The 11,756-nt window shown below is 49.3% G+C and overlaps 1 protein-coding gene across 3 annotated transcripts in view; it reads right to left on the minus strand.

Moving 5' to 3' along the window:
- The window catches only part of Syne3 (spectrin repeat containing nuclear envelope family member 3), an 83,679-nt gene that overhangs the window by 39,644 nt on the left and 32,279 nt on the right, over positions 1–11,756 (minus strand). For 2 of the 3 annotated variants that reach the window (XM_028764416.1, XM_028764417.1), the window contains exons 2-3: positions 6,543–6,700; positions 902–1,074 (exon numbers count right to left, since the gene is read on the minus strand). In XM_028764416.1, coding sequence (XP_028620249.1) covers positions 902–1,074; positions 6,543–6,686 — 317 coding nt within the window. In that variant the 5' untranslated portion in view covers positions 6,687–6,700. Of the gene's footprint in view, positions 1–901; positions 1,075–6,542; positions 6,701–11,756 lie in introns of those variants that run through there. The other variant, XM_028764418.1, reaches the window with a different exon arrangement.

Below are 11,756 nucleotides of genomic sequence, written 5' to 3' on the forward strand. Positions count from 1 at the left end.
TTCACTGTGCTAGTCACACTCCAAATTATAGACTTTCCTTCCTTCCTGTGAGACCTCATGTCCTGTGAGTAATCTCCCAAGACGAGGCCAAGCCCAGATTCCACGTGTACCCTCAGCCTCCTGTTAGGGAGATGAAGTCCAGGTGGCTCTGAGCCACCAGCACCTCAGACTGTAGTTCTGAACTTCCACTACCAGTACACAAATCCTTCACTCTCCCCACAGTGGCCCCAGGCCCTTAGACTATGCTGCCTGAAAGCATTTAGGAAAACATTTAGGAGAAAGTCCCCTGGGACTTTGCTTGATATTAGACAGAAAAAAAAATTATCCATGGGCCAATTAGTGGCCACCACGTAGGGGTGGGGGATGAAGGACCCCTGTGAATTCTCAGGGTAGGGTAGTCCTGTGCCTTCATCTGCCTCATTCTCCACCTCTCTAGTGTGGAGTGACTCTATCTTGGCATCCGGCATCAAGACATCTGTCTGTAATGTTGGTTTGGAAGGCAGAAAGCTCTGTTCAGTCATGCACCACCACACTCAGATTTACAAGAGCTCTGGGGATTTGAACTCAGGTCCTCACACTTGCACAGCAAGCATTTTACCCACTGAGCCATCTCCCTGGTCAGAACCAGGCCTGCTTATGTCTGCCTTTACAAAGAGAACAGATCCAGGAACCTATTAGGACTGCTGGTGCAACAAACTGAGTTTCCAGTGTCCACCCTCCGTCACCATTATGTCTGTTGTTAGAAAGAGGTGCTGGCCTGAATCCAAAGAAGACATGCTGTTCCCTGGACCCCTGAGTCTGGAGAAGAGTCACTCAGGCTTCCCCAAGACAGAATGGCAATGGGTAAGAAGAGTCACCAGCATCTGAGGATATGGCGGTGAGGTCCCTTGACTGTCCCTACCTGTGGCAGTGAGTCATGTAGGTGACCGTCTCCTCCCACTGAGACTTGATATCCCTCAGCCGGGCCAGGATCTCAGGTTTCTGGCCCTCCTGGCAAGTTGCCAGGAGGGCCTCAGCCGCCCGCAGGACCAGTTCCACCTTCATGCCTCCTTCGGGCTCCAGCTGGCAGATTTTCTGTGGGTACAACAGCCAGTTTTCCGGGGTCAGACATGGCACCACCAGACATAGAAAGCAGACCCACACCAAGAGCTAGATTTTAAGGCTAGAGTTGTTGCAACTCAGCCTAAGGCCTTATACCCCTCTGATGTGCTCCTGAGCACGGTCTTTGGGAAGAGAGAGAGAGCTCTGAAGGTTATTGCTGTCCTTGACCACTGAGCTGTACCCAGCTTCTAACTCAGACAAGGCTCGCTGTCTCCTGGGATGTGCCTTTCTCACCCTGTATCATGGTACGAGCAGGCCAACCTCTCAGAATTTTACTCAGAAGAAAACACATGCAGGCAGCGAACATCACCGTGTGTGTGATGGCAACGGGGATGTGGCCATGAAGTGACACCCTCAAGTTGCTGTCAGAGGTCATTGTGGTTCCCACCCAACGAAGTCTCAAAAGGAGTCATACTGCTTTGCCCTTGCTCCAAGGTCCTGTTCCCATGGGTGACAGAAATTGTACAGTCCATTTCTGAGGGGTGACTCACTCAAGGACACCCCGGAGCTTTGCCTATATCCATTCTATCTGTCCCTGGTCTGTCTCTCCCAGCCTTCCCCACCCCCTTCTTTTAACTTATTATTTGTGTCTGTGTGTATATGTGTGTTGTGTGTGGGTGAGTGTGGGTGCATGTATATCCCAGTACACATGTAAATTCACACCGTCAGGCTTATGACAGCTTCAGCTCTCAACTTGATACAAAGAGTCTCAACTGAGAGATCTCCCAGAGCAGATTGGCCTGCAGCCATGCCTGTGAAGGAATTGTCCTGAGTGTCCATTGACAGGGGAGAACGCAGCCCACTGTGGGCGGCACCAATCCCTAAGCAGTGGGCCTGAGCTGTAAGAGATTGTGACCTGGAAGTCGTAGCCAATCATTCCTTTCCACTCTGAGTAGCTCTTGGTTATATGTGTTACCATAGCCATGGAAGTAAGCCCCTTTATCCTTCTGATACACTTCGTCAACCCTGTACCCATCACCTCTCAGGACTGTACACTCAGAGATGCTCTGCATCTTTTACCTCCTCTGACCTTCAGCTTCTCCCAGGATGAGAGGCATGGCAGGCAGTTAACCTCGCTATTGTCACTACTAATGGTTATTATTCACAGACAAGAAGCTTGGCCTCCTGTCAGGACATATCCCAGGGCCACTTATGGACTAAGAGATTTCTCTAGGGTGATCTTCGCCATATGACTTTTGTACACCAGACCTGTGACAGGAAGGGAATAATAGTTACAGACGACACCATGGTTGCAGTAAGCCCCACATTAGCATGTCGCCTGGCCCGACTACATCAGCAGTCAGGAACTATCCACTATTATTACATTTTTTTTTTTTTTGCAGACGATAGACTCTCTTTATTTTACTCCCTTCTATTACTGTCTGCTTACTTGGTTTGTCGGCAGCTCCCCCTGGCCTAACCTCAAGATTAGTTGTCAGTTTTCATAACCTAGGCAGCCTGGTTATCTCTGTTCCTTGTCTCTGGATGGAGAAAGGAGGGCTCCTGACACTGAAGTGTAGGCCTCTCTGACAGTGTGAGACCTCAGGCAGACCACAGGGCTACTCTGTGCAATCCTTTCTCTCCAGTGGCAGCACAGCAATTCCTGCTGTGTCCATCACACACCCTGTTTTTAACCACATTGACAAAGCATGCAAGTAAACACTTTGTCAACTGTTGCACGGTCGGACCTTCCCCTAACGCATGTAAGCAGTCACCGCCCCATCTTCTTGGCTCCATATGATAAAAGCTGGCCAGGCTGGCGTGACATGATTGTCATGATGACAATATGGAGACTTCTCCTCACACACGTTATAAAGAGTGAAACTTAAAAGAGTCCCCTCCCCTTACCCCTGTCTCTGTATGGAACAAAATCAAGTGGAGAGTGAGGAGCATCCGTACAGGAGAGAAGAGGCTCTGTTTTTTCTATGGGGTATCAGGATGTGGCAAGCCACCCTCTCTGGGCAGTGGCCGCATCAGGGCCTCAGACGAGAATGGTTGTGTCCCATTCGGTAATAATCAGCAACAAGGAAGACAGCAATACCTCTAAGGTAGGCTGAAGATGCAAGAGCCACTTGTGGAATGTTCTAGAACACTGGTTCTCAATCTTCCTAATGCTGTGACCCTTTAATACAGTTCCTCATGCTGTGGTGACTCCCAGCCATAAAATTACTTTTGTTGCTACTTCATAACTGTAATTTTGCTACTGTGATGAACAGTAATGTGCATATCTGTGTTTTTCGATGGTCTTAGGTGACCCCCATGAGAGGGTCATTTGACCCCCATTGGGTTCACAAACCACAGGTTGAGAACCACTGCTCTAGTCTGAGCATCTAACACGCAGGCCGCTGTCCACCACCAGGAACAGGGTCTTGCAGCATGGCTGGTTATGAATTTTTTGCCAGGCAGAGATTTGATCTGATTAATAACAAAAATTAAGAGACGGCATCTCTCAGGGCCAGATGTATGAAGGAGTGTCCACAGTCCTCACACCTGTGAGGTGGACGTAGTGCTCACTCGTTTTACAGCTAAGAATGCTGAGGACCTACAGAAGCCAGAGACTAAAGCGACCAGGAAGTCTCCTAGGTGCCTGAGTCCCAGTGGACTCCACTAGCCTTTGCAAACCAAGAGACCCTTTAACTTGGGGAAGAAGTAAGATTTAACCTCCTGGGCCACATCCTTAAGGGACTTCCTTGACTTTGAGGTGGTAAGATCAAAGTTCTCTTCCCAGAAGTCAACCTCCCTACCCAGTGACCTTGCCTCTGTCCATCCATCTTTCATAGGAGAGGCACAGGCTGGATTTAGGGGATCATGAAAGCACCTGAGCCCTTCTGCTCTTCCCAAGCCTCTAGGTGCTTCCTCAAAAGGGCAAAGGGGCCAGGTGGCCCCAGAAGAGACAGAACACCTAGCAACCTCCCTTCCCCACACTTGCAGGCTTGCCCCTGCCCCTCACCAAGTGGGAAGAGTCATTTGCTATGCCCTGAAGGGAGGAGAGGCTGAGGCCACAGCCAAGAAAGAGGGGCTAGAGAGGAAGAGTTGGTCCCTCTTTCCACCACTCCCACCATGACAAGGCCTGAGGACTCCATTCTGTCCACTTAGCATAGGGCCCCTCGCCAGCAATCGGGGATCCCAGGGAAGTCTGGCAGGGGGGAGGCAGGAGCAGCAGCCTCACTCTGCTGGTTCCACGCAGCTGATGACAAGACTTAATCAAGGGCTTTCCCTCCACCCAGCCAACACTAGCTGACCACCAGCTGGGCATGGCGCCAGGCATTGTGACCCATTCTAGGATTCACAGGCAGGACAGAGGGAGAGCTCCAGATGCCAGAACCACAGACCTTGTTACCAAAAAGCCACCAGGGAGTTCAAAGAAGAACTGGGAAAAATCCAAGCGGGCTTCTTGAAGGAGGCAGCATTGATGGCCACAGGAATGGTGTCCACAATTGGAGGAGGAGAAGGAGTAAAAGAAGAGAAACAAGACATAGCTGGGGAAGCCAGACACCAGCAATGCCAAGTGGCCCTGATCAGGAAGGGCCTAGATTCTGGTGAGGAATCTGAGGATGGGGCTCAAGCTCAGGACCAGGAAGGCTGGGATTGGAGAGTGAACAGAGTGAGCTAGGATCTGGGAGCCTGTCACCACAGTATGGTCCCAGTGTCCAAACCAAGGGACAGGTGGTCCTCTCCCCACTTCCAGGGCTGTGTGCATACACACACACATACACATATACATACAGACACACACACATGTATACATACATACAGAGACATACAGACCCACAAATACATACATTCACATATGCATACACACAGACACATACATACACATACAAACATACAGATAGATAAACATATGCACAAATACACGATACAGAGACATACAAACATACATACATAGATACATACATACAGATACCACACACATACATACATACTCACAGAGACATACACATACAAACATACAGATACATAGAAATACACAGACACTCATGTGTACACACAGACATACGCACCAGCCTGGCCAACAGCTCCTCCTATGTCCCTCTTAGCCCTCACAACTCACCAGCTGCAAGGTTTCAGGTGACAGGCAGCTGAGGAAGAGCACGGGAGGACAGCGGTGCTCTTGGCAGCAGTGATACCTTGGAGGGAATATGGTGGCAATGGGGGAGGGGCACCCGGAAGCTGGTTGGGTCAGAAAGGACTGACTACTTTTCATTTCACATGCTCACTCATGGCAAGCTGCTGGGTATACTGAGGAGATGCAGTTCCATGGGCTAAGGCTTAGTGACAGAAAATGGAGGAGAAGCATGTCGCTTGTGAGGGGTGACAATGGGAGGGAGGGAGGTCACCAATATGAAGGACTTCTAATGCCAGACGAAGCTTAGCTCCATAGAACGGAAACCATAGCAAGTTTTAGAGGAAAATGTAAGACTCTTTGGATGGCTAATCTCATCTGTCAACTTGACTGGATTGAGAGCCATCTGGGAGACTGGCAAAGCACACCTCTGGACACATCTGTCACTAAACCAACATGTGTGTGTGCCTGTATATGTATGCTACATGTGTGTCCTCAGAAGCCAAAGCATGTTGGATCCCCTGGAGCTGGAGTCACAGGTTATTGTGAGCTTCCCAACATGGGTGCTGGGAACTGAACTCGGGTCCTCTGAAAGAGCAGCAAGTACCCTTAACTATTGATCCATTTCTCCAAATTCCCCCACCTCTGAAATTTTGTTTGTCTGATTTTTTTTTCAAGACAGGGTTTCTCTGTGTAGCCCTGGCTGTCTTGGAACTCACTATGTAGACCAGACGGGCCTCAAACTCACAGATATCTACCTGCCTCTGCTTCCCAAGTGCTGAGATTTAAAAAAAAGCGTGCACCACCACTACCCATATTTTATGTTTAATTATGTATATATGTATGTATATGTTTGTGTGTGCATGTATGGTGTGTGTGTGTGTGTGTGCGCGCGTGTGTGTGTATACAAATAAATGCCTACAGAGATCCCTTACAGCTCGAGTTACAGGTGGTTGTGAGCCAGCAGACATGAATGCTTGGAACTTAATTCTAACCCTCTATAAGAGTCATATGTATCTCCCGCCTTGAACCAGAGCCTTTTAACCCTCCCCACTGAAGGAAGAAGTGGACCAATCCAGACCAGCAGAAGCCTTAGATTCAAGGAGTGGATACTGAACAGAGCAAAGCCTGAGCCAGCAGGGTTAGGGGACCCCCCCCCAAGATGTACAGATGCCCACCCTGGGATGGAAGGGACAGAATGTAGGCTCTGTCTCTTGTGACCAAAGTGTGAAATGAGCCGCAGTCATCTTGTCGAACTTTCTGGAAAATCAGAACTTCAGCCTCAGCCCCAGACCACCTGATCAGAACGTATATTTAAGCAAAATGACCAAGACATCCAACACCACAGCGCCAGCAAACCCAGGCAACTGCCTACCTCTGTCTCTCGCAGCCTCGCCTCCAAGGCCGCTCGGGGCCCCTTGGTGTTGTCATTGACCTGAAGCTGCTCCTGTACCACCTTCATCCATGCCTGGGCGTCCTCCACGCTCCTGTCAAAGTCCTCCTGGGGCTGCTGCGTCATTGCACCTGTGAAGGCTGGGAAGGGCCACATGAGGTCAGGGGCTACAGGGATAGCCCAGGCAGCCCGCACACCATACCAGCACCACCCCTCCCCCCATGCTCTCCAGCATACCAGCGCCCCATTTGGCACGATTTTCAATCAATCGTAAGTGTCCATTGCTAGAAATGGGCAGGGAGAAAGCAGGTCTAGCCTGTGCTACAGGAATAGTAGGCTGATAGAGACATCCCCTTAGCATGTAGTCCCTCTGTCCCTTTCTCTACCTTGGGAGCAGGGTGTCTCCTGTCTGTATTTTCGGGCCCACTACAGGAGACTTTCAAAGCTCACAGACAGAAGGCACAACAGAAAATGAGCTTGACCCACGCCCTCCACTGAAGAAGCATTGCCTCCAGCACCAGCCGAACCCACAGAAACCCAGAACACTCCTGAAAGTAACGTGGCAAGGAAATGACCACGGGAGCTTCTGCTGTCCCCACTTCACACCAGCCTGGGTATCCAGCAGTCCTTGCATGTGTCCCTCCATGGTGGGGAGGTGGGGCTTCCCACAGACACAGGCAATCAGCTGCCACAGCCCCTCTGATAAAGCCCACCTGTTCCCTAGTGACACCTGCCAGCTGGGCCAGCCACCCACCCACCCCAGCCCCCTCGGGGGCTGCTCCTAAGCTCACCCTGTACTGTGAACACAAGTCTCAGATTTCTCGTTCCTTGTTCTTAAAAGCCCACTAAGCTGCGACAAAACTCTTCTGTATTCCGGCGCTATGTGTCAGTTGCCAGCGACTAGAGCCTGCTTTGGATTAAGGTTATTTACATTCCACATAAAGGGATTGGGTCTGACTTATCTGCCAGCCTCCCATGATGCCTTGCACCATAAGCCCGAGGGTGCTGGCAGAAGCATCCCGGAATAGGGGTACCCTCTATCAAACACCACCTCTGTACTATTTTCTCATTGTTTTGTTTTATTGAAGTGCTGGGGACAGAACACGAGGTTATGTGCCTGTTAAGGAAACTCAACCCCTGAGTTGCATTCCCACCATGCTATTCAAAATGGCAGAATGCGTAGGACATGAGAGTACAAGACAAAATATCTAAAATATCACATGTTTTCTCTCATCTGTAAAAATGTATTTAACTGAATAACACACACACACACACACACACACACACACACACACACGTAATGAAAACAGAGGGAAGACTGTTTGGGATGAGGAAAGAAACCACCGAGGGGGTGGACGGGGAAGGGGAGGTGGGGTGAAGTGGGGGTGGAGATCTGGGAAGGGGAGCATGAGAAAGTGCCATATGTAGGAATCCATAAATACCACGGATCATGAAATCTATTATTCTGTATGCTAACTAAAAAAAAAAAATTAATAAAGTGAAGTGATTAACCGAAAGGAAACTGGAAACAACCTGCATGCCCAACCACGGGGCCTTGGTTGCATGTGCTGTGGTATATGGCCTGCTTGCATGAGACGCCACAGCTGCCCACGGAATGCAAACTTAGCAGGAGCTTGTGAATGGAAAGGCTGAGGGTGTAATACCAAGAAGTGAGGCAAGATTATGCATTTAATAGCTACGACCCTACACCTAAACCTAGCACTCGGGAGGCAGAGGCAGAGGCAGGTGGATTTCTAAGTTCGAAGCCAGCCTGGTCTACAAAGTCAGTTCCATGACCAGGACAACCAGGACAATACAGAGAAACCCAATACAGAGAAAAAAGGAAATGAAAGGAAAGAAAGGAAAGGAAAGGAAAGGAAAGGAAAGGAAAGGAAAGGAAAGGAAAGGAAAGGAAAGGAAAGGAAAGGAAAGGAAAGGAAAGGAAAGGAAAGGCCGACTAGACCACCAACAGGGGGCTAGAGAGATAGCTCAGTCATTAAGAGCACTGGCTGCTCTTGCAAAGGACCCGAGTTCAGTTCCCAGCACCCACACTGTGGCTCACAACCACGTGTTATTCCAGTTCCAGGGATGTCTGAAGCCCTCTTCTGGCCTCCACAGACACTGTATGCATGTATACGGTATACAGACATACATAAAGCAGAAATAAACTTTTTTAAAAATTCACCTCTAAAAAGAAAAAAGCAAAAACCCCTCTCCACTTACATAAAAAGACTTGGGACTCCCCATTACTGAGCCCCTGTGACTAAGGGTGGAGGGTGTGTAGAAGTGGATTCTCCCATGGGAAGAGTCACTGTGGCCTCAGAAGCCACTTGGCTAAGAGCATCCATTCACAGGTGGTTAAGATCACCACTGAGGGTCTTTTTCCTCTCTAATTTTTATTTATTTTTTTAGTTATTTTTAATTATATGTGTGCATGTATGCCTGCATGTGTGCATGTATGTCTGCGTGTATACATATGAATGTGAGTGCCCGTGGAGTCCAGAGGGGTCAGAGTCTATGGGGCTGGAGTCCCAGGTGCTTGTAGGCCTCCTGAGGAGGATACTGGGACTCCAACTCAGGTCCTTTGGAAGAGCTGTGCTCATAACTGCTGAGCCGTCATCTCTCTGGCACTGTCTTATTTTTAATCCCACATTTTGTAAAAATTTTCAGGAAAGAGCAACCATCATTTTACAACTAAAAAATAAATAAATAAATAACCAAAACCCTTTCTGAGCATGACTAAGTCGCTCCAAAAACCTTGGCCAGGGAATCTGGCTGGTCCCCAATCCCCATGGCACTGGGCGGAGGAATCTGTGGCAGACAAAAGCAGACAAAGACCATGCCAGCGGTGCAGGGCCAAAGGACACGGGCATGGGTGGGTGGTGGAGAGCGGTGGGTGGTGGAGGGCAGGCTGAGCACTAGGAGTGGCTGCTGCTAATCCAGAGCTCAGCCCACAGTGTGTTGTTTTTCTTTTAGAGCTGTTTTGACATTTTTTTCTAGAAACTTAATACACACCCACAGCCACTCCCTGCCTCTCAATGCTTCTTTAGAAATGTGCCTTCACGTGTGCTAGCCTCTGCTCCCGTTCTTTGTGGCTCCGAACCACTGTCTAGTTCCAAGTCTTGTATAGCTTCCGAGAAGTCTGCTTTCCTTTTTTTTGCAAGACCAAGAATGTGGGGACAGAAAAATCATCCCCATGGCCTCAGGAGACAGGAGTGGCCCCCTGATTACCAGAGCAGTGGGTCTAGCAGAACCCTTTCAAAGGCAGTGCTTGCAGGCAGAAGTATGCTGGTTTAGTGACGCAGTAGTGTTTCTCAGAGCAGGCAGGGCTTAGCCCAGCATCAGATGGCACTCATACTGGCTGGGTGAGGCTGCAGGCAGAGGTCACGGCATCTGAACCTTTTGGGCAAAGCTGCCAAGGAATCTCATTAACGCAGCGCCCAGCCCACCTGACGCTGCAGCCCCAGCAGTAGACACAGCCCCGCAGCACTCACGATGGACAGCTGCCACAGGGCGTGTGAGCCCGCAGGAGGGTCAGGTCCTTCTCAAGAGCAAAGAGGTTAAGAAAACCAGCCATAATATGACCCAGTTACCAAATACTGAAAATCAAATTCGGGACACACACACAACTTTATCAACACCATAAATCACAGGATCTGAACCATGGATCTTATAACTCCCGTGTAATTCTGAAATAATATTGAACACAACCAACACTCGAAGACATGTGTGACAGCTGCACCATAAACTAAAAATACACGGGACAGAATGCCAGGCCTGCTCATCACAGAGGGGCTTTGCTGCTGTCTGTGTAAGCATCAGAAAACCATCAGCTCAGGGTCAAGTGGAGGGGAGGGTGGAGTCAGTTTCCCATCTATGCTTGTGGGTCCTTGAGTTCTATCCTGGGGTCCCCAACATTACACAGACCCCCAGGTGACAGCCTGAAGTCTAGCTGATAGAGAAAGCAAGAGAGAGTAAGAAACTGACAGCTGAAAAGTCAAACAAAAGGCTGGAGAGATTGGCTGAGGGGTTAGGAGCTCTTACTGCTCTTGTAGAGGACACAGGTTCGGTTCCCGGCACCAACTGACAGCTAGCAACTTGGTGGTTCATGACTCTCTGTAACTAGTTCCACCGGATCCCATGTCTTCTAGTCTCTGTGGGCACCAGACACAAACACAGTGCACACACATGGATGCGGGCAATCACTTACATACTACCCTTGCTTGTCAATTTGATACAAATGGAAATAACTAAAACCCAAATGGCTGGACACACCCATGAGAGTGACCCATTTTAAAGATCCACCTTATCTGGGTCATACCTTCTGCTGGTCACCTACACAAAGGACCTGGAAGAGCTAGCTAGCTTGCTCTCTCTCTCTCTCTCTCTCTCTCTCTTTCTCTTTCTCTCTCTTTCTCCCTCCCACCACCCTCTCTGTTTGCCTGCCCTCACTCTCACTGGTAAATCCATTCCTTCACTAGCACTGGAGCCTACTTCTCCAGTAAGGACCAGCTGAGACATCCAGCCTCACGGACTGAACAACTACTGGATTTTGGAGTTTCTGTGGGTAGCTAGTCATTGTTGGACTAGTTGGGTCATAGTCTGTAAGCCACTGTAATAAATCACATACCTATTATGCATTCATTATATACATAAGCATATATAATATATGCATATATACATATGCACATATACTTATATATATCTTCAACTCCCAAGTAGAAATAGTATTTTAAAAAGAAGCTATGCTCACTCTAACCTGTTGCACATTTTATGAAGAACTAGAAGAAGCTTGAAGTTTCCCTACATGAAGACAGCAAGCAGAGGGCCACTATGCACAGAAGAGAGATGCTGAGCACAGGATAGAGAAACTGAGCACAGGGGAGGGATGCTGAGTACAGGGAGGGATGCTGAGCACAGAGGAGGGATGCTGAGTACAGGGGAGGTATGCTGAGTACAGGGGAGGGATACTGAGTACAGGGGAGGGATGCTGAGTACAGGGAGGGATGCTGAGCACAGGGAAGGATGCTGAGCACAGGGAGGGATGCTGAGCACAGGGAGGGATGCTGAGTACAGGGGAGGGATGCTGAGTACAGAGGAGGGATACTGAGTACAGGGGAGGGATGCTGAGTACAGGGGAGGGATGCTGAGCACAGGGAGGGATGCTGAGCACAGGGAGGGATGCTGAGCACAGGG

This window comes from Grammomys surdaster, unplaced genomic scaffold (assembly GCF_004785775.1).
Source record: "Grammomys surdaster isolate TR1022 unplaced genomic scaffold, NIH_TR_1.0 144, whole genome shotgun sequence".
NCBI classification, from domain to species: domain Eukaryota; kingdom Metazoa; phylum Chordata; class Mammalia; order Rodentia; family Muridae; genus Grammomys; species Grammomys surdaster.